Here is a 21258-nt window from a genome sequence, read left to right as displayed (position 1 = left end):
ACAGTGTAAATTTGCTGTCCCCTCAAAATAACTCAACACACAGCCATTAATGTCCAAACTGCTGGCAACAAAAGTGAGTACACCCCTAAGTGAAAATGTCCAAATTGGGCCCAATTAGCCATTTTCCCTCCCCGGTGTCATGTGACTCGTTAGTGTTACAAGGTCTCAGGTGTGAATGGGGAGCAGGTGTGTTAAATTTGGTGTTATCGCTCTCACACTCCCTCATACTGACTGGTCACTGGAAGTTCAACATGGCACCTCATGGCAAAGAACTCTCTGAGGATCTGAAAAAAAGAATTGTTGCTCTACATAAAGATGGCCTGGGCTATAAGAAGATTGCCAAGACCCTGAAACTGAGCTGCAGCACGGTGGCCAAGACCACACAGCGGTTTAACTGGACAGGTTCCACTCAGAACAGGCCTCGCCATGGTCGACCAAAGAAGTTGAGTGCACGTGCTCAGCGTCATATCCAGAGGTTGTCTTTGGGAAATAGACATATGAGTGCTGCCAGCATTGCTGCAGAGGTTGAAGGGGTGGGGGGTCAGCCTGTCAGACCATACGCCGTACACTGCATCAAATTGGTCTGCATGGCTGTCGTCCCAGAAGGAAGCCTCTTCTAAAGATGATGCACAAGAAAGCCCTCAAACAGTTTGCTGAAGACAAGCAGACTAAGGACATGGATTACTGGAACCATGTCCTGTGGTCTGATGAGACCAAGATAAACTTATTTGGTTCAGATGGTGTCAAGCGTGTGTGGCGGCAACCAGGTGAGGAGTACAAAGACAAGTGTGTCTTGCCTACAGTCAAGCATGGTGGTGGGAGTGTCATGGTCTGGGGCTGCATGAGTGCTGCCGGCACTGGGGAGCTACAGTTCATTGAGGGAACCATGAATGCCAACATGTACTGTGACATACTGAAGCAGAGCATGATCCCCTCCCTTCGGAGACTGGGCCGCAGGGCAGTATTCCAACATGATAACGACCCCAAACACACCTCCAAGACGACCACTGCCTTGCTAAAGAAGCTGAGGGTAAAGGTGATGGACTGGCCAAGCATGTCTCCAGACCTAACCCCTATTGAGCATCTGTGGGGCATCCTCAAACGGAAGGTGGAGGAGTGCAAGGTCTCTAACATCCACCAGCTCCGTGATGTCGTCATGGAGGAGTGGAAGAGGACTCCAGTGGCAACCTGTGAAGCTCTGGTGAACTCAATGCCCAAGAGGGTTAAGGCAGTGCTGGAAAATTATGGTGGCCACACAAAATATTGACACTTTGGGCCCAATTTGGACATTTTCACTTAGGGGTGTACTCACTTTTGTTGCCAGCGGTTTAGACATTAATGGCTGTGTGAGTTATTTTGAGGGGACAGCAAATTTACACTGTTATACAAGCTGTATACTCACTACTTTACATTGTAGCAAAGTGTTATTTCTTCAGTGTTGTCACATGAAAAGATATACTCAAATATTTACAAAAATGTGAGGGGTGTACTCACTTTTGTGATTTACTGTATATATATATATTTGTTTTGCCTACATAGTCTACAACTAGTTTCTTAAACTATTTGTTGTCTCACCACTATTCACATGTGCACAACGCTGATTATAGGGTAGGCTCGTTTAGTCCAACAGGCCTATGTTGCTTAAATAATTATAAATACAGTTTTTTCCCCAACTTTCTATCAACCTTGAATACCCGAATTGGAGTTATGCCTTTCAACCACTAGGGAAAGGCAGAGTGGTGTGGATTTTTTTCAAAGGTTAGTGCAATCCGGCATCCTTGGGACATGGACATCACTCCCAAAAACCAAACCTTAACCGTTTTAAAATGTCCACTTCAATGGGGGGGGGTAGGGACGTCCCAATGATCCCAGATAGCAAGGACCTATTTTCTAACTACAGAGAGGAGGGGCCGGTGAACATGGAATGAAAACCTACTTCGAGTTAAAAGCTGGTTTAAACACCAACGAAATTACGCAGACCAGGACGAAGGTCTAGAGAAGGTTCACAGCATTACCGATCAAGAGGATTTCCCACTTTGACAAAAATAAGAAAGAGACTTTAGTTTGTCCTGGCACGGTTTATGGTAGCCTGTTTAGAAAGGAGAGATGAGTCTCGGATCCTGATTGGAGTTGACAAGCGCGCTCCGCTACTGTATCCAGCCTTTCAACCCCTCTCTCCGAAACCAGGAAATCGTCGAGGTGTGCTTATCTTTATCCTGCTTGTGGATCGTAGGCTACCCCTTTGCGGGTAGATACATGTGTATCTCGCCGATATCGTCGTCTTTTATTTAATTGTTTTGCTTTTGAACCGGGCTCAGATCTGAAGCCGAAAAAACTGCATCGGAGTGGATCTCTATTCTCGCCTAACAATGAGGTAAAGCGGGTCAAATCTGATCGGTCTGTTCATTGTGTTTATTTTGTTTTGGAACTACAATACAACAGTTTTGTGCGCTTGTAGTGCTCGAGCATGGACGGTGCACGTTTTTGTTTGGAGCCTATCACATGATTTATCATGTAACACCGATAGATCTCGAACTGTTTCGGTAGTCTAGTTTGGACTCAAGATAGACTAAACATGTCATTATTAAAGTGACCGCCAGACTAGACCAACTTGTTTCAATGTAGAATACCTAATACAATGTTTCACTTTGTAGCACAGTTGAATTTTGGAACGGGGCTGAGTGAGAGAAGAATCAGAGAAGTGCAAGCTAGGGCGCTGTGTCTGTCTGGTGTCAGTCAAAAATGTATATGACTCTGTCCCCTTGTCATACAGTAGTAGCCTGTTGCTCTGTCATAGTTGAACATATTGTTTAGTGGCCTAATTCCAGTACATTAGGCCCAGAGGGCATTAGAGCGGGTAACTTGTACTTTACTTGAATGACAATGTGTCCCGTAGTGATTTTAGGTTTATCATGAAATCAAGATTTATTGTGGCCTATTTGGGAAATGGGACTGCTGCTATCTGCAATGGTGCCCTGTGGTTGAGCACTCTGTGTAAGCTAGGCATGTAGCTGTCTGGTCAGCTGGCTTGCCGTATAACACCACGTATCCATGCAAGGTCTCTATTTTTTTCCCTCTAGTAGTTGGCCAACCAGGGCTGTACACGGAACCAAATTGCGCCGAGCATGGAACACTCCAGTCTACAAATTCCACATCCTGTTGAAGCTTGTGCAGTTGGCAATTACATGCTTTGAAGCAGACACTGGTTAGGCTTTTCTGGAATGTAAATTTTTTTCTTCTGATTCAAACACAATGGCCACTCGCAAATGACCTGGGCATATGTACATCTGTATACTCTGACTCTATTCACAAGGTATATTTGTAGTGTTTCCATAACCTGTGCAACAAGTTCTTTATCTTTAACCAATCTTGAATCTCTCACTGCTTTTGTAAAACCTAGTTGGGCAAGTAAGGCCTTGTATTGTTTTTAACCTGTTGCTGATCACTTTGGTTTACTTTGTTAAAACCAACACTGACCTCTAAGCCTCCTAAATTAATGGGCTCCGGCCCCACCTAAAGAGGTCATGTCATTTACCTTGCTTACATAATGGGTGAGGAATGTAATGTTGTCGGTCACATCAAGTTCATTGTCCTCCAGCATAGTCTACCGTATTTGAATGTTGACACAGAAGTGCAGCCAACTGGTTAAATGTTCCATGGTTTCTCCCAATATAGGTAGGTCTAGCCCTAGATCCTGAGCTGACCCAAATCTAATAAATAGAAACCTCAGTCAATACATCCAAGGCAGTTTGTTACATGTTCTCTGTCCACCCTGGCTTTGCATACATTCTCCCTATAAACATAATAAGCTGAGCCTTTCTGGCCAGTTTCCTCCATGTTTTTATCTGACTGTATGCACACTGACACACAGGAAATAAATCAGTCTTCATTAATGGCAGCTGGAGGATTCATTGTTATCAAAGTGACGCCTGCTGTGACTCGCTCCAGGTGTCTGGTACTAACTGACTCCCCCCTGGGCTGGGCTAGCATACAGTAGGCCTACACAGGACACCCTTCAGGTGTAAGGTGGTTGTGAAAATGCCACATTTGATCTAACAAGTCATTCCATGCACTGTGTTGAAACCAAATCAAATTTTATGTCACATGTGCCAAATACAACAGGTGTAGGTAGACCTTACGGTGAAATGCTTACTTACCATGATTGGAGTCAATTTGAATTGAAGGCAGTCAATTTTGGAAGTAAACAGAAATTACAATTCAACAATCAAAAAAAGGGAATTCGTTTGCAATGACTTCTCAGTAAACTGAAAAGTACAAACTTTTTATTTCAAAAGAAAAAACATGTCAGAATTTTTAAATCAAACCACTTCCTGAATTGACTGCCTTCCATTTGAGTTAAGCCCAACACGGTTACTTACAGGCAATTGTAAATGAGAACGTGTTCTCAACTTGCCTACCTGGTTAAATAAAGGTGAAATAAAAAAAATATATATATATACAAAAGTATATGGACACCTCTTCAAATTAGTGTATTTGGCTATATCAGCCACAACCGTTGCTGACAGGTGTATAAGATTGAGCACACCGCCATGCAATCTCCAGAGACAAACATTGGCAGTCGAATGGCCTTATTGAAGAGCTCAGTGACGTTCAACGTGGCACCGTCATAAGGTGCTACCTTTCCAACAAGTCAGTTTGTCAATTTCTGCCCTGCTAGAGATGTAAGTCACTGTAAGTGCTGTTATTGTGAAATGGAAACGTCTAGGAGCAACAACGGCTCAACCGAGAAGTGGTAGTCTACACAAGCTCACAGAACGGGACCGCAGAGTGCTGAAGCGCATAACGTGTAAAAATTGTCTGTCCTCTGTTGCAACATTCACTACCGAGTTCCAAACTGCCTCTGGAAGAACTGTTCGTTGGGAGCTTCATAAAATAGGTTTCCATGGCTGAGCAGCCGCTCACAAGCCTCAGATCACCATGCACAATGCCAAATGTCGGCTGGAGTGGTGTAAAGCTCGCCACCATTGGACTCAGTGGAAACATGTTCTCTGGAGTGATGTATCACACTTCACCGTCTGGCAGTCCGACGGGCAAATCTGGGTTTTGCGGATCAAATAAATTTTATGTCACATGCACCGAATACAGCAGGGGTAGATCTTACAGTGAAATGCTTACTTACAAGCCTTTAACTAACAATGCGTTAAGAAAAAAGTGTTAAGTAAAAAAAAGATTAATAGAAAATAAAAGTAACAAATAATTAAACAGCAGCAGTAAAATGAACAAGTGAGGCTATATACAGGGGGTACAGAGTTAATTTGCAGGGGCATGGGTCAGTTGAGGTAATTGAGGTAATAAGTACATGTAGGTAGAGTTAGTGACTATGCAAAGATTATAAACGGAGAGTAGCAGCAGTGTAAAAGAGGGGTCTGGGTAGCCCTTTGATTAGCTGTTGAGGAGTCTTATGGCTTAGGGGTAGAAGCTGTTAAGAAGCCTTTTGGACCTCGAATTGGTGCACCTTTACCGCTTGCCGTGCGGTAGCAGAGAGAACAGTCTATGACTAGGGTGGCTGGAGTCTATGAATTTTTTGGGCCTTCTTCTGACACCGCCGAGTATATAGGTCCTGGATGGCAGGAAGCTTGGCCCCAGTGTAGTACTGGGCCGTACTCACTACCCTCTGTAGTGCCTTGCGGTCGGAGGCCGAGCAGTTGCCATACCCAGGCAGTGATGCAACCAGTCCGGATGCTCTCGATGGTGCAGCTGTAGAACCTTTTGAAGATCTGAGGACCTATGCCAAATATTTTCAGTCTCCTGAGGGGGAAAAGGCTTTGTCGTGCCCTCTTCACGACTGTCTTAGTGTGTTTTGACCATGTTAGTTTTGTTGGCGATGTGGACACCAAGGAATTTGAAGCTCTCAACCTGTTCCACTACAGCCCCGTCGATGAGGATGGGGGCGTGCTCGGTCCTCCTTTTCCTGTAGTCCACAATCATCTCCTTTGTCTTGATCACGTTGAGGGAGAGGTTGTTGTCCTGGCACCACATGACCAGGTCTCTGACCTCCACCCTATAGGCTGTCTCATTGTATTCGGTGATCAGGCCTACCACTGTTGTGTCATTGGCAAACGTGATGGTGTTGGAGTCGTGCCTGGCCTTGCAGTCATGAGTGAACAGGGAGTTCAGGAGGAGACTGAGCACGTACCCCTGAGGGGCCCCTGTGTTGAGGATCAGCATGGCGGATGTGTTGTTACCTACCCTTACCACCTGGGAGCGGCCCGTCAGGAAGTCCAGGATCCAGTTGCAGAGGGAGGTGTTTAGTCCAAGGGTCCTTGGCTTAGTGATGAGCTTCGAGGGCATTCTGGTGTTGAATGCTGAGCTGATGCCAGGAGAACGCTACCTGCCCCAATGCATAGTGGCAACTGTAAAGTTTGGCGGAGGAGGAATAATGGGGCTGTTTTTCATGGTTCGGGCTGGGCCCCTTAGTTCCAGTGAAGGGAAATCACCTTAACGCTCAGCATACACTGACATTCTAGATGATTCTGTGCTCCCAACTTTCAGCATGACAATGTCCCTGTGCACAAAGCGAGGTCCATACAGAAATGGTTTGTCGAGATCTGTGTGGAAGAACTTGACTGGCCTGCACAGAGCCCTGACCTCAACCCCATCGAACTCCTTTGGGATGAATTGGAACGCAGACTGCGAGACACTCACTAATGCTCTTGTGGCTAAATGGAAGCAAGTCCCCGCAGCAATGTTCCAACATCTAGTGGAAAGCCTTCCCAATAGAGTGGAGGCTCTTGTTGCATGCAAAGGGGGGACCAACTCCATATTAATGCCCATTATTTTGGAATGAGATGTTCAGTGAGCAGGTGTCCACATACCTTTGGTCATGTAGGGTACAAGCTCTTTCCCAATGACGCAGAGTTAAAGAAGAATAGAAAACACAATAATGAGGCTATATACAAGGAGTTACATTACAATATCAATAGGCAGGGGTTTATTTTTATTTATTTCACCTTTATTAAACCAGGTATGCCAGTTGAGAAGTTCTCATGTACAACTGGGACCTGGCCAAGATAAAGCAAAGCAGTGACAAAAACAACAGAGTTGCACACAAACAAACGTAGTCATTAACACAATAGAAACATCTATGTACAGTGTGTGCAAATGTAGAAGAGTAGGGAGGTAAGGCAATAAATAGGCCATAGAGGCAAAATAATTACAATTTAGCATTAACACCGGAGTGATAGATGTGCAGATGATGATGTGCAAGTAGAGATACTGGGGTGCAAAAGAGCAAGAGGATAAGTAACAATATGGGGATGAGGTAGTTGGGTGTGATATTTACAGATTTGCTGTGTACAGGTACAGTGATTGGTAAGCTGCTCTGACAGCTGATGCTTAAAGTTAGAGAGGGAGATATGACTCCAGCTTCAGTGATTTTTGCAATTCGTTCCAGTCATTGGCAGCAGAGAACTGGAAGGAAAGGCGGCCAAAGCAGGTGTTGGCTTTAAGTGACTAGGCAACAGGATATAGTACACTGGGCTGGCAGGTAGCTTAGTGGTTAGAGCGTTGGACTAGTAACCGAAAGGTTGCAAGATCAAATCCCCGAGCTGACAAGGTAAAAATCTGTCATTCTGCCCCTGAACAGTCAATTAACCAACTAGGCTGTTATTGAAAGTAATAATTTGTTCTTAACTGACTTGCCTAGTTAAATAAAGGTAAAATACACTGCTCAAAAAAATAAAGGGAACACATAAACAACACAATGTAACTCCAAGTCAATCACACTTCTGTGAAATCAAACTGTCCACTTAGGAAGCAACACTGATTGACAATAAATTTCACATGCTGTTGTGCAAATGGAATAGACAAAAGGTGGAAATTATAGGCAATTAGCAAGACACCCCCAATAAAGGAGTGATTCTGCAGGTGGTGACCACTTCTCAGTTCCTATGCTTCCTGGCTGATGTTTTGGTCACTTTTGAATGCTGGCGGTGCTTTCACTCTAGTGGTAGCATGAGACGGAGTCTACAACCCACACAAGTGGCTCAGGTAGTGCAGCTCATCCAGGATGGCACATCAATGCGAGCTGTGGCAAGAAGGTTTGCTGTGTCTGTCAGCGTAGTGTCCAGAGCATGGAGGCGCTACCAGGAGACAGGCCAGTACATCAGGAGACGTGGAGGAGGCCGTAGGAGGGCAACAACCCAGCAGCAGGACCGCTACCTCCGCCTTTGTGCAAGGAGGAGCACTGCCAGAGCCCTGCAAAATGACCTCCAGCAGGCCACAAATGTGCATGTGTCAGCATATGGTCTCACAAGGGGTCTGAGGATCTCATCTCGGTACTGCTGCTGCTGGGTTGTTGCCCTCCTACGGCCTCCTCCACGTCTCCTGATGTACTGGCCTGTCTCCTGGTAGCGCCTCCATGCTCTGGACACTACGCTGACAGACACAGCAAACCTTCTTGCCACAGCTCGCATTGATGTGCCATCCTGGATGAGCTGCACTACCTGAGCCACTTGTGTGGGTTGTAGACTCTGTCTCATGCTACCACTAGAGTGAAAGCACCGCCAGCATTCAAAAGTGACCAAAACATCAGCCAGGAAGCATAGGAACTGAGAAGTGGTCTGTGGTCACCACCTGCAGAACCACTCCTTTATTGGGGGTGTCTTGCTAATTGCCTATAATTTCCACCTTTTGTCTATTCCATTTGCACAACAGCATGTGAAATTTATTGTCAATCAGTGTTGCTTCCTAAGTGGACAGTTTGATTTCACAGAAGTGTGATTGACTTGGAGTTACATTGTGTTGTTTAAGTGTTCCCTTTATTTTTTTGAGCAGTGTATATACTGTATGTCTACAAGCAACAGCTCTTGCCAGTTTGACATTTTCCCCTTTCACTCTCTCCACGCTGCGCACATACCTTTTATTTTTTTCTTCAATATTTTAGTAATTTAGCAGACACTCTTATCCAGAGCGACTTACAGGAGCAATTTGGGTTAAATGTCTTGCTCGATTACTGGCCCAACTCTCTTAACCGCTAGGCTACCTGGCGCCTTGTGTGTTTAGAGTAATAGAAGGCTGCTCTCATCAGTTTTTAAAATGTTCCCCTTTCACTCTCCATGCTGAGCACATGTAGTATTGATCTACTTAAAAGCAAGAACACCGATTCTGACTCACCCACAGTCTCCTTTTATTTCTCTCACATCATTCTTTGTCTGCCTGACTGTATTGAAATGAGCTATGGAGGCCAGACTGGAAGGGCTATGGAGGCCAGACTGGAAGCCGGTGGCTAATGTAGACTCACAGGGAGGGTATTCCACTTGCTACCCTCCCCTCCCCCTCTACCATCATCAGTGATCTTTTGACCCTGTGACTCCTGGTTGAGGAGTTAGGAGCTATTATGCCTGATGTTTAGGTGTTTGTCTAACTTTGTCTCTGTTTGACACAGTCATTAGTAACATTCATTGCTGTAATCATGTAGTTAAGAATTTTATGGCACAATGTCGTTGTGTATTTGTCATCACTAATCATTTGGTGTATGTTGGTATGGTGATTTTTATGTCTCCGTAAGTAAACTATTTCCTTTGTTCATGAAAGTACATTCAGGTGGGTTCCCTGTACAAAAATCAATGGGATTCTCCCTCACCACAATAAGAGACCGTGTGGTAGTATTCACCAAAAAATACTTTGCGCATCATTTATACATTAACCCTGAATGTCGCTGTGGCCGAGCAATCTGTGCCATGCATTATCACAAGCTCTCCCATTTAACGCTACTGGCCTTTTATGTCAACACCTGATCACCACTCCCCCATAACAATTTACCCCCATCGGTGCTACTTGTTCTAGGGCAAATAAATAGGCCTTTATGTGGGGGCCTGCCTTGGGATTAGAAGCAGTGCACAATGTACAAAACCTTCTATTGTCTCAATAGGGCCAAATCCAGTTTCCTTGTTGGTTGTTGTGGGTTTTCTTCTATTACTAAGCATCTAGATTACAATATCCCCCCCTCTTTGTTCAGAGGTGTTACTCAAACGTATACAGTCTAGGCGTCTGTAGAATGGTGGGTAGGGCATGGTAAACCGGAAGCAACAATAGGGCTTTGTTCATTGCCACTGACAAGAGAATCCTCTACACCCTCCTATAGCATGGTACACTGACGGTGAATCAAACGCACGCGTCATATAATTAGGTACACCTCTCAATTCTATGAAATTGCGCAAACGCCAAACATATCGCAGTGTGTTGGGATAGCACTTAGCTCTGGAGCCTGCAGCCTTGCTTGCTCGGTCCTAGTGGCTATCAGAGGGTCTAATTAGCCGCTACTCCCTCAGGTTTGGGACACTTGTGCATATAGTAGAGGCGCGCGTGAATGAGCAAATGGAGGGTCGAGGGTAAGGGGTGATTGGGATTCAGCCTGACACTCCCATATTTACCATTTAAGTTCCTTCCTTCCACCCTAGCTAGTATCCTTCCACACACCCATATCCCTCATTCCCAATGCTCCCAGTTTCTCCTTTTATATCCCATCAGGGAGAAATGTAGTGCTGCAGCTGATCCATATAGATGCTATAGGTCAGGAGGAAAATGTGCTTTTACAGAGCCACTGTTGTCTCTGGAACAACCGTCATCATATTCTCCTTCTGGTTCCCTGGGCAGCTCCAGGCCTTGGTTGGCTTTGTCCCAACAAGCCCAGGGCATCAGCATAGCTACACAGGGTACAAATTGCACCGTCACTGTGGAGCTGTAGGTGAGCGACTAACCACTAGGCATTGGATACCATAGAATTAGGACCTAGAATAGTCATTTAATAGGATCTCTATGTTGGATACTCTAAAAGTGGTTGCTGGCCATGGCTGAGACAGGCTGGGTCTTGTTGCAGTAGCCATGGTGTAATGATTTAATGCATGGTCAGCAAAGGCTGCCATTTCTCCTTCCTCCTCTTCTCTTTGTCTCTCCATTCATAAGTCTCTCTTCCTCCTTAGGCAAATATTAATGTCTAGTGATTCACTGTTGTTCTGAATCAGATTGCTAATGGGCACACACACACACACGCACACACACACAGAGTAGGTTCAGGAGAGTGCCACTCCATAATGTGGCATAATGGGCGTCTGTGGAGAACGGTTTTATAGTGACAGCCATCGCACTCTCTCTGTCATGTCTACTGACTTTCCCCTACAGCCATACATGAGGATGCTGAGAGTGCATTGACTGGATAAAAGCTATATTTTGGTTGGAAGATTTATATCGAGGCTCAAGCGATGCCACTGTGGGTTAAATAGATTGGGCATCAAAAACTATTTCCTGCATGGGTGACATTTTTGTGAATGGTTAGCGAAGCGACTAATCTTGTTTACCGAAACGATCAGCTTTTCTGCTATCGCGGGACTGGTTGCCTCTTCAGATCTCCCAGTTGGGTCTCTCTGTCTGATAATATCTATGTTGAATAATTCTAGGTTTTAGTAATTTGGATACCTTTTCAATGGGTAGTGAATTCATGTATCGTCTCTATTGAATGTCCACAATGGGCTGTAACTGTAAAAATGACCACCTCATTCAAAAGGTAGACTTACTGATCCTCGTTCCATTGCTTCATTTTCAAGTAATAACATGTTCATGCATGAACTTTAGTGACCACGAGGCAAGTTGAACCGTTTTGAAGACACCGTGCATACCATCAAATAGTAGGACAGCAACATTTGATAGATACATGATTTGATTGTGTACTTAAGATGAAAATGAGACTTCCTGTGTCTTGACCAGCATTGACCCGTTTTGAGGATAGTGATAAAGGATTTTCCACTACTACTACTCAGCATCTATACTGAACAAAAATATGAATGCAACAATTTCACTGAGTTACAGTTTATAAAAGGAAATCAGTCAATTGAAAAACATTTATTAGGCCCTAATCTATGTATTTCACATGAATGGGCAAAGCCTTGGGTGGGCGTAGTCCTACCCACTTTTTAAATTTTAATTGTATCTTTATTTAACTAGGCAAGTCAGTTAAGAACAAATTGTTATTTTCAATGACGGCCTTGGAACAGTGGGTTAACTGCCTTGTTCAGGGGCAGAACCACTAATTTTTACCTTGTCAGCTCGGGGAGTCGATCTTGCAACCTTTCGGTTACTAGTCCAACGCTCTAACCACTAGGCTACCAGGCCCACCCACTGGGGAGCCAAGCCCAGCCAATCTGAATTATTATTTTTTTACCCACAAAAGGGCTTTATTACAGACAGAAATACTCCTCCGATTCTTCAGCTGTCCGGGTGGCTGGTCTCAGACGATCCATCAGGTGACGAAGCCGTATGTGGAGGTCTTGGGCTGGAGTGGGTACATGTGATGTGGTCTGCGATTGTGAGGCCGGTTGAACGTACTGCCAAATTCTCTAAAATGATGTTGGAGTCGGCTTATGGTAGAGAAATTAACATTAAAATCTCTGGCAACAGCTCTGGTGGACATTCCTGCAGTCAGCATGCCAATGGCACGCTCCCTCAACTTGAGACATCTGTCGCATTTTAGAGTGGCCTTTTATTGTCCCCAGCACAAGGTGCACCTGTGTAATTATCATGCTGTTTAATCAGCTTATTGATATACCACACCTGTCAGGTAGATGGATTATCTTGGCAAAGGAGAAATTCTCACTGACAGGGACTTCCACAATATTTGAGAAGCTTTTTGTGCGTATGGAACATTTCAGGGATCTTTTATTTCAGGTCATGAAACCAACACTTTAAATGTTATATTTTTGTTCAGTGAAATATATAGCTAATGCTAAGTGTCAAGCCAGAGGCATGCAGCACTCACAGACCTCCATAAAAGTGAGTTATCAACTCAATATAGATTCTATCCTTCCTCGCTCCCTCTTTTGTGCACGGTGGGCACAGTTTCATACCCATAGCATATTCTCTGGAGATGTGGACATGGTTACATGTCTGGACAACAGATAGGGAGAGGGTGGGGAGTTTCTCTTCATCTCTCAACCCCTAATGAGGGGGATCTTCTCCAAGGGGGTTTGCCTCCTCCTCTGCCTCCTTAGCTTCTCAGGGAGGATACGCTTCGACATGTAAAAGGAATTAAGCGAACGCAGAGAGGAGAGTGATGATTCGATGGTCCAAATAAGGGCATAGTGAGTGCCAGTCACAACCCCCCCACAGCGCTTCAGGAGCTGGAATGCTGCTTTTGCTCCTCGGCCTCTTTCAAGTGGTCAGAGGCCTGGCCCAGACAGCCAGGGAACGTTTCCGCAACGTTGGAGAGACCTATTCCAGAGAAACTCCGGCACCGATGAGTCAGCACACAAAGAATGCTGACGCAAAGAATGCTGAGTGGTTTGAACTTGACTGAGAAAGAGAAAGTGAGAGAGTTGGTGCATAAGAGTTTGAGGCCGAACATAAGAGACAGAGAATGAGAGTCCGACACCTTCTGAGAGAGAGAGAGACAGGAAAAAAATATAGCCAGCGTATGTGGCTGACAGGGGAGAGACTAAAGGCAGTAGCCTAAAGTCTGTGTCGCAGCATGCTAGGACCTGTGTGAGGGAGTAGGCACGCGGAAGGGAGGGAGACGGAGAGAAGGATAGAGTTAGGAAAGTTACCAGCAGTAGGCCAAGGATTACCACAGGGGCCCTGGTCCTTCTCAATCTTTAGTCTGGGGCTTCAGTAGTCAGCCAATCGCTCCATATGGTTAGCCTCTTACAAATACCTGTACTTCAAGGGGCTGAGGTATGCGATCCATCTTCACAACGACAGTGTCTTCACAACTGTTTATTTGGACAGCATTAAATTACTTAGGCTGTACGCTGAAGAGGATGCTCTGTGTTTTTGTATTTGAGAGATTAACACTACTTGTTATTCAGTGAAGTTACTGTCTGTGTGTCAGTGTGTGTCAGTGTGTCAGTGTCACTTGGGCCAGAGGTATCACTGAGTCTGTGATGTCACTGACAGCCCTGTAATTGACTGGAGGGTAAATTCATTGAGGACAATACTGTCAGATGACACTGGTAACTTCAACTTTAACTTACATTTTTGAGCCAAAACTAATGCAATTGTTTTGATGTTTTTGTACATAAACTGGATAAGAGGTCACACGGTTGGTCACCAATGCCCCTGTCGTTTGTGTGTGTGTACTCACCTGGTGGTGCTAGAGAGAGTCCCAGGTTGTGCGCTGTATCCTAGAGAGACAGGACCAGGTTATTTCTACTCTGCTTTTAAGAATGTGTGATATCGGTATCTGCATCATCATCCACGACATGGAACTGTGGTCTATATTTTTATCAAGGCTGAGAGGGCGAGTTAGCGTTGCTTTACTTTTCATTGTTTTAGCTCTCACTTCAAAGGAGATGTTTTTGAAAGCATTTAAAGTGGGCTGAGAGGGAAGAGGACCTATGAGTGAAATATTATTTGTTCACATTTCCAATAGGTGTGAAGTCCTCCTGAGATCTGAATAAACTGAAAAATAAAAAGCTTTTGGAGTAGAGCACCGTTATTGATTTGTATATGACTGTATCTGTGACCAAATTAGAGCGCAATACCGATTTTTGTATTGATCTGTTGATGTGATGTGCTATACTGGACAGTTTGTCTGGCATGAATGACCACAAGGCACAATGGCAGGACATGGCAAGCACTTAACATACTTTTGTATAGATGTGTATGTGGACACCCCTTCAAATTAGTTGATTCAGCTATTTCAGCCACACCGTTGCTGACAGGTGTATAAAATCAGGTACACAGCCATGCAATCTCCATAGACAAACATTGGCAGTAGAATGGCCTTACTGATGAGCTCAGTGACGTTCAACATTGTACTTGTCATAGGATGCCACCATTCCAACAAGTCAGTTTGTCAGTTTTTGCCCTGCTAGGTCAACTGTATGTGCTGTTATTGTGAAATGGAAACATCTAGGAGCAACAACGGCTCAGCCGAGAAATGGTAGTCCACACAAGCTCACAGAACGGGACCGCAGAGTGCTGAAACGCGTATTGTGTAAAAACCATCTGGCCTCGGTTGCAACTAGAGGTCGACCGATTAATCGGAATGGCCGATTTAATTAGGGCCGATTTCAGGTTTTCATAACAATCGGTAATCGGCATTTTTGGACACCATTGTGGCAGACTACATTGCACTCCACGAGGAGCCTGCATGGCAGGCTGACTACCTATTACGCGAGTGCAGCAAGAAGCCAAGGTAAGTTGCTAGCTAGCATTAAACTTATCTTATAAAAAACAATGAATCTTAACATAATCACTAGTTAACTACACATGGTTGATGATATTACTAGTTTATCTAGCGTGTCCTGCGTTGCATATAATCGATGCAGTGCCTGTTAATTTCTCATCGAATCACAGCCTACTTCGCCAAACGTGTGACGATTTAACAAGCGCATTTGCGAAAAAAGCACTGTCGTTGCACCAATGTGTACCTAACCATAAATATCAATGCCTTTCTTTAAAATCAATACACAAGTATATATTTTTACACCTGCATATTTAGTTAATATTGCCTGCTAACATGAATTTCTTTTAACTAGGTAAATTGTGTCACATCTCTTGCCTTCCGTGCAAGCAGTCAGGGTATATGCAGCAGTTTGGGCCGCCTGACTCGTTGCGAACTGTGTGAAGACCATTTATTCCTAACAAAGACCGTAATTAATTTGCCAGAATTGTACATAATTTTGACATAACTTTGAAGGTTGTACAATGTAACAGCAATATTTAGACTTAGGGATGCCATCCATTAGATAAAATACGGAACGGTTCCGTATTTCACTGAAAGAATAAACGTTTTGTTTTCGAAATGATCGTTTCCGGATTTGACCATATTAATGGCCTAAGGCTCGTATTTCTGTGTGTTATTATGTTATAATTAAGTCTATGATTTGATATTTGATAGAGCAGTCTGACTGAGCGGTGGTAGGCAGCAGCAGGCTCGTAAGCATTCATTCAAACAGCACTTTCGTGCGTTTGCCAGCAGCTCTTCGCTGTGCTTCAAGCATTGAGCTGTTTGACTTCAAGCCTATCAACTCCCGCGATTAGGTTGGTGTAACCGATGTGAAATGGCTAGCTAGTTAGCGGGTTGCGCGCTAATATCGTTTCAATCGGTGACATCACTCGCTTTGAGACCTTGAAGTAGTTGTTCCCCTTGCTCTGCAAGGGCCGCGGCTTTTGTGGAGCGATGGGTAAAGATGCTTCGAGGGTGGCTGTTGTCGATGTGTTCCTGGTTCGAGGCGAGGAGAGGGACGGAAGCTATACTGTATACTAAAGTGCCTATAAGAACATCCAATAGTCAAAGGTATATGAAATACAAATGGTATAGAGAGAAATAGTCCTAATAATTCCTATAATAACTACAACTTAAAACTTCTTACCTGGGAATATTGAAGACGCATGTTAAAAGGAACCACCAGCTTTCATATGTTCTCATGTTCTGAGCAAGGAACTTAAACGTTAGCTTTTTTACATGCACATATTGCACTTTTATTTTCTTCTCCGACACTTTGTTTTTGCATTATTTAAACCAAATTGAACATGTTTCATTATTTATTTGAGGCTAAATTGATTTTATTGATGTATTATATTAAGTTAAAATAAAAGTGTTCATTCAGTATTGTTGTAATTGTCATTATTACAAATAAATAAATAAAAATCGGCCGATTAATCGCTATCGGCTTTTTTTGGTCCTCCAATAATCGGTATCGGCGTTGAAAAATCATAATCGGTCGACCTCTAGTTGCAACAGTCAGTACTGAGTTCTGCCTCTGGAAGCAATGTCAGCACAATAACTGTTTCTTTGGGAGCTTCATAAAATGGGTTTCCATGGCTGAGCAGCCTCAGATCCTAAGCCTAAGATCACCATGCGCAATGAATAACTATGCATAGTCACTTTACCCCTTTATGTACAAATTACCTCGACTAACCTGTACCCCCGCACATTGACTCAGTACTGGTACCCCCTATATATAGCCTCATTATTGTGTTTATTTAGTAAATATTTTCTTGACTCCATTGTTGGTTAAGGGCGTGTAAGTAAGCATTTCACGGTAAGGTCTGCACCTGTTTTATTTGGCGCATTTGACAAATAAAAGTGTTGGCTGGAGTGGTGTAAAGCTCGCTGCCAATGAACTGTGGAGCAGTGGACACACTTTCTCTAGAGTGATGAATCACGCTTCACCATCTGGCAGACCAACGGATGAATCTGGAGTTGGCGGATGCCAGGAGAACGCTACCTGCCTGAATGCAGAGTGCCAACTGTAAAGTTTGGTGGAGGAGGAATAATGGTCTAGGGCTGTGTTTCATTGTTCGTGCTAGGCCCCTCAGTTCAAGTGAAGGAAATCTTAGTGCTATAGCATATTTCCTGTTTCAGCATGACAAGGCACCCGTGCACAAAGCGAGGTCCAGAAATGGTTTTTCGAGATCGGTGTGGAAGAACTTGACTGGCCTGCACAGAGCGCTGACCTAAACTCCATCAAGCACCTTTGGGATGAATTGGAATGCCGATTGCGAGCCAGGCCTAATCTCCCAACATCAGTCCCCGACCTCACTAGTGCTCTTGTGGCTGAATGGAAGCAAGTCCCTGCAGCAATGTTCCAATATCTATTGGAAAGCCTTCCCAGAAGAGTGGAGGCTGTTATAGCAGCAAAGGGAGGACCAACTCCATATTAATGACCATGATTTTAGAATGCGATGTTCGAGTGTCCACATACTTTTGGTCATGTAGTGTATGCGTGTCCAACATGTTCTGCCAGATTAACAGAGGGATAGAAGGCCAAAGTGGAACAAGTGGAGGGAAATTGTTTAGCGGAGGGGGCTTGAGCCCAAAAAACAGTAGACTGATTTAACTGGTAGCCTAAGTATGAACGCAGAGATGAAGAAGAGGATTGAGGGATTAAGAGGGACGATGGGGGCCAGATGTGGAGACTAAGAGAGGGGGAGGAAGAAAATAAGGAGTGTGGAGAAGCATGGTGGGATGGCCTGGTAAACAGAGAGGGAGAGCCACTGGACCTGACTGTACTTGTCAGTACAAGCTCTGAGCAAAGCCTTATACAGACATTTCTTAGAGCGTGTGCCCCAGTCGTGCACTGCAGTTTCCTGTTAACCCCTCACTGACTGAGAAACTATAGGCTCCCATTCCGGCTCCAAATGTCAGTGTTGGCTAACTTGGAGTTTCTGTCTTTCTATTTTAATTCTCCGCTAAACTTGGTGTTTGAGTTTGGTTTATTGGTTCTCCTGTAGGCGTTGTCTGTCTGTATTCAGGCCATAAACTTATCTTCATGTTATTATCATAATGTTATCAGTTAGGTTGCTAGGAGCCTATAATTTGTCATCTTGACAGACAGAATATTTTCATAACCTTTGCATGCAAGAGCACTTGGTTATGATTTTAACACGTGCAGTAGCCACAGCTAATGTTTCAAGGGTATGTGAAAATTCCTCAGATTAAGACTGAAAATGACCATTGCCTGGTTGAGTTATTTTAAGGTTCAGCCAGTGAACTATTGGCTTTCACAGTACACTCTCACAGGTTAAATGAACTAGTCAGCTAGTTAACACTTAGCTTAACTACTAGTCTAGACTCTTAGCTAACCTTCAAGGACTGCATTATATGTGTTGTTTGGACACTGTCACAGGAATAGGTTGTTTATGGCATTTATTTTTCATGGTTCATTCAGAAGCTAATGTGTGAAAAACGTGTGTCCATGTAGCATCCTGCCAACCTCTCGGACTCTGTCGACGTATGCACACACATGTAGTCTCAATATCTGTAGATGTATCAATAATTCACTCTTCACTCTGTCCTCCTGAGCCTATGCTTTCTCTCATATTAAAAATGCATCCAGTTTCCCAGTCCTTTTCTCTGTACCTTCCCAGTTAGCAGCAGCCCTCACTGCACTATACCTGGGTGAGTCACGTTCACTGAAAACAAATGTGAGAAAACCTTTTGAAATAGAATATTGGCATACTTGCTGGTTAAGTTCAGCTGGCACCTCTGTTTCTGTGCTTACTGACCACAATCCACGTTTCTCTTTCCTCACACCGTTATGTCCCCAGCCAGGGACATCTTTATTTTATTTTTTCCATCTATTAACTTCTTTCTTCACCTACCTTACCTAACAAACATTTGGGTCAACAGTGAGCACATGAGTGTGTAAACTTGAAAGGGTGTGTGTTTGTGTGTGTGTGTGTTCACTAGTCAGGCTGAGTCAACCCTTATTAGGCATTGCTGGGAGCAAGAGGTGGGCTGTGGCTACAGAGCTGTGTCACAGGAAGTGGGAGATTGTATCACGGGATGGATGGATGGAGGGAGAGGAGGAGTGGGGAAAAGAGATTGATAAATAAAATTAGTCTGCTCTTCCTGGTTCTCTCTCGACTAGACTAGACTTTGGCAAAAAGACCATTGGCTACACATGTACTGCAATGTGAACTTATCATGTCTGGACCGATACCTCCGGAGGTAGTGCAGGGCAGTGTAAACACAATTGTCTCCTTGACACCACTCATACAGGACAAATTGTTATAGCATAGCAATGTTTATGAAACAGCTGAAATGTATAGACGTTTCACTTATTTTTCTTTAGTTTTTACCTGAAATTGTAGTAACAGCCAGTTACATCTGAAATTGTTTCAATTGCTTTTACCTCAGTGACTTCCATGATATTGATACAATGAAGCCTGGTTTGTTCTACGGTATATTTTAATATGGTAGCTAGTGTCAGCCTAAGAGCTCCAAATAGTTATTGTTCAGCTAAGCGTCAGCATTCAGCTACAGCCAGCAAGTTTTACTTAAGGATTCAGAAATTATACTGAACAAAAATATAAATGCAACAATTTCAAAGATTTTACTAGGTTACACTTCATATAAAGAAATCAGTCAATTGAAATAAGTTCATTAGGCCCTAATCTATTGATTTTTCTTTTTTTCACATGACCGGGAATCTGTTGGTCACAAGTACCTTAATATTAAAAAAAAAAAAAAATCTGTATCTGGTGTGACCACCATTTGCCTCATGCAGCACGACATGTCTTCTTCACATAGAGTTGATCAGACTATTGATTGTGGTCTGTGGAATGTTGTCCCACTTCTCTTCAATGGGGCCCAATGTCGTGCCATTCATCCGCCGCCAACACCTCATGTTTCAGCATAATGCACGGCTCCATGTTTCAAGGATCTGTACACAGTTCCTGGAAGCTGAACATGACCCAGTTCTTCCATGGCCATACTCACCAGACATGTCACCCGTTGAGCATGTTTGGGATGCTCTGGATCAACGTGTACGACAGCGTGTTCCAGTTCTTGCCAATATCAAGCAACTTTGCACAGCCATTTCCTGCAGTCAGCATGCCAATTGCATGCTCCCTCAACTTGAGACATCTGTGGCACTTTTTATTCACTCTATTTTATTTAGCTAGCTAGCCTTCTATCTAACGTTTCCTAGCTGTGTAGCCTATATTATAATATGAATTACATCATTCGCTAACATTACTGTACTTTTATATTTATTTTGGAGGGGTAAACGTGCATTACTGATATGCTAACATTACTTGATCATGAAGCATGTTAGCTTTTAGTTTTCTCTGCTTCCGCACGGAAAGCGGTACCGGAGCATCAAGTCTGACACCAACAGGCTCCTGAACAGCTCCTATCCCCAAGCCATAAGACTGCTAAATAGCTAAAAAAAATGACTACATAGACTATCTGCATTGACCCTCCTATTTTATTTTTATACTGTCTCTATGCACATTCTATACACTCACTCACCACGACCAACACACACACACACACCGCTCCTCAGACTCATCTCTCGTAGTTGAAATAGGGACTCTGTCACTCACTCACTCAGCCTTGTCTGAAGGTCAGGGACTTCTCCTTTATGTGACATGGGGAGTGTGTGAGCCTTGATATGAGCCAGAGTATCGGGGTGGCCCTCACTATCTGTCTGTCATTGTCACCATGTCTGGCTCTAGTCAGTAACACTTGTCTGTCAGTGCCACTGCACATAAGCCTACTTGCATAACACTGCAGTCCTCTCCTATAGATTGGTTTGAATTTCCAGTAGTATCTAAAATGTGTTTACTTTCTCTTAAAGACCAGGGGCTGCGAAATGCCAAGGTTTCTATTAGCTGGTACATTTCCCTAAGAACAGGTTGGCCAGTTTGATTGCTTCTTTAATCAGTACAACAGTTTTCAGCTGTGCTAACATAATTGCAAAAGGGTTTTCTAATGATCAATTAGCCTTTTAAAATGATAAACTTGGATTAGCTAACCCAACGTGTCATTGGAACACAGGAGTGATGGTTGCT

At 43.9% G+C, this 21258-nt stretch overlaps 1 protein-coding gene across 2 annotated transcripts in view; it reads left to right on the top strand.

The window, feature by feature from the left end:
* Positions 1-1792: 1792 nt before the first annotated feature.
* Positions 1793-21258, top strand: part of LOC120028342 (vasodilator-stimulated phosphoprotein-like) — a 33414-nt gene continuing 13948 nt past the window's right edge. For both annotated transcript variants that reach the window (XM_038973559.1, XM_038973558.1), the window contains exon 1: positions 1793-2374. In XM_038973559.1, the coding sequence (XP_038829487.1) occupies positions 2370-2374 (5 nt within the window). In that variant the 5' untranslated portion in view covers positions 1793-2369. The remainder of the gene's footprint in view (positions 2375-21258) is intronic.

This window comes from Salvelinus namaycush, chromosome 34, assembly GCF_016432855.1.
Source record: "Salvelinus namaycush isolate Seneca chromosome 34, SaNama_1.0, whole genome shotgun sequence".
NCBI lineage: Eukaryota > Metazoa > Chordata > Actinopteri > Salmoniformes > Salmonidae > Salvelinus > Salvelinus namaycush.
The sequence above is the reverse complement of the archived record's forward strand: the minus strand, read 5'-3'. Positions and strand labels throughout refer to the sequence as shown.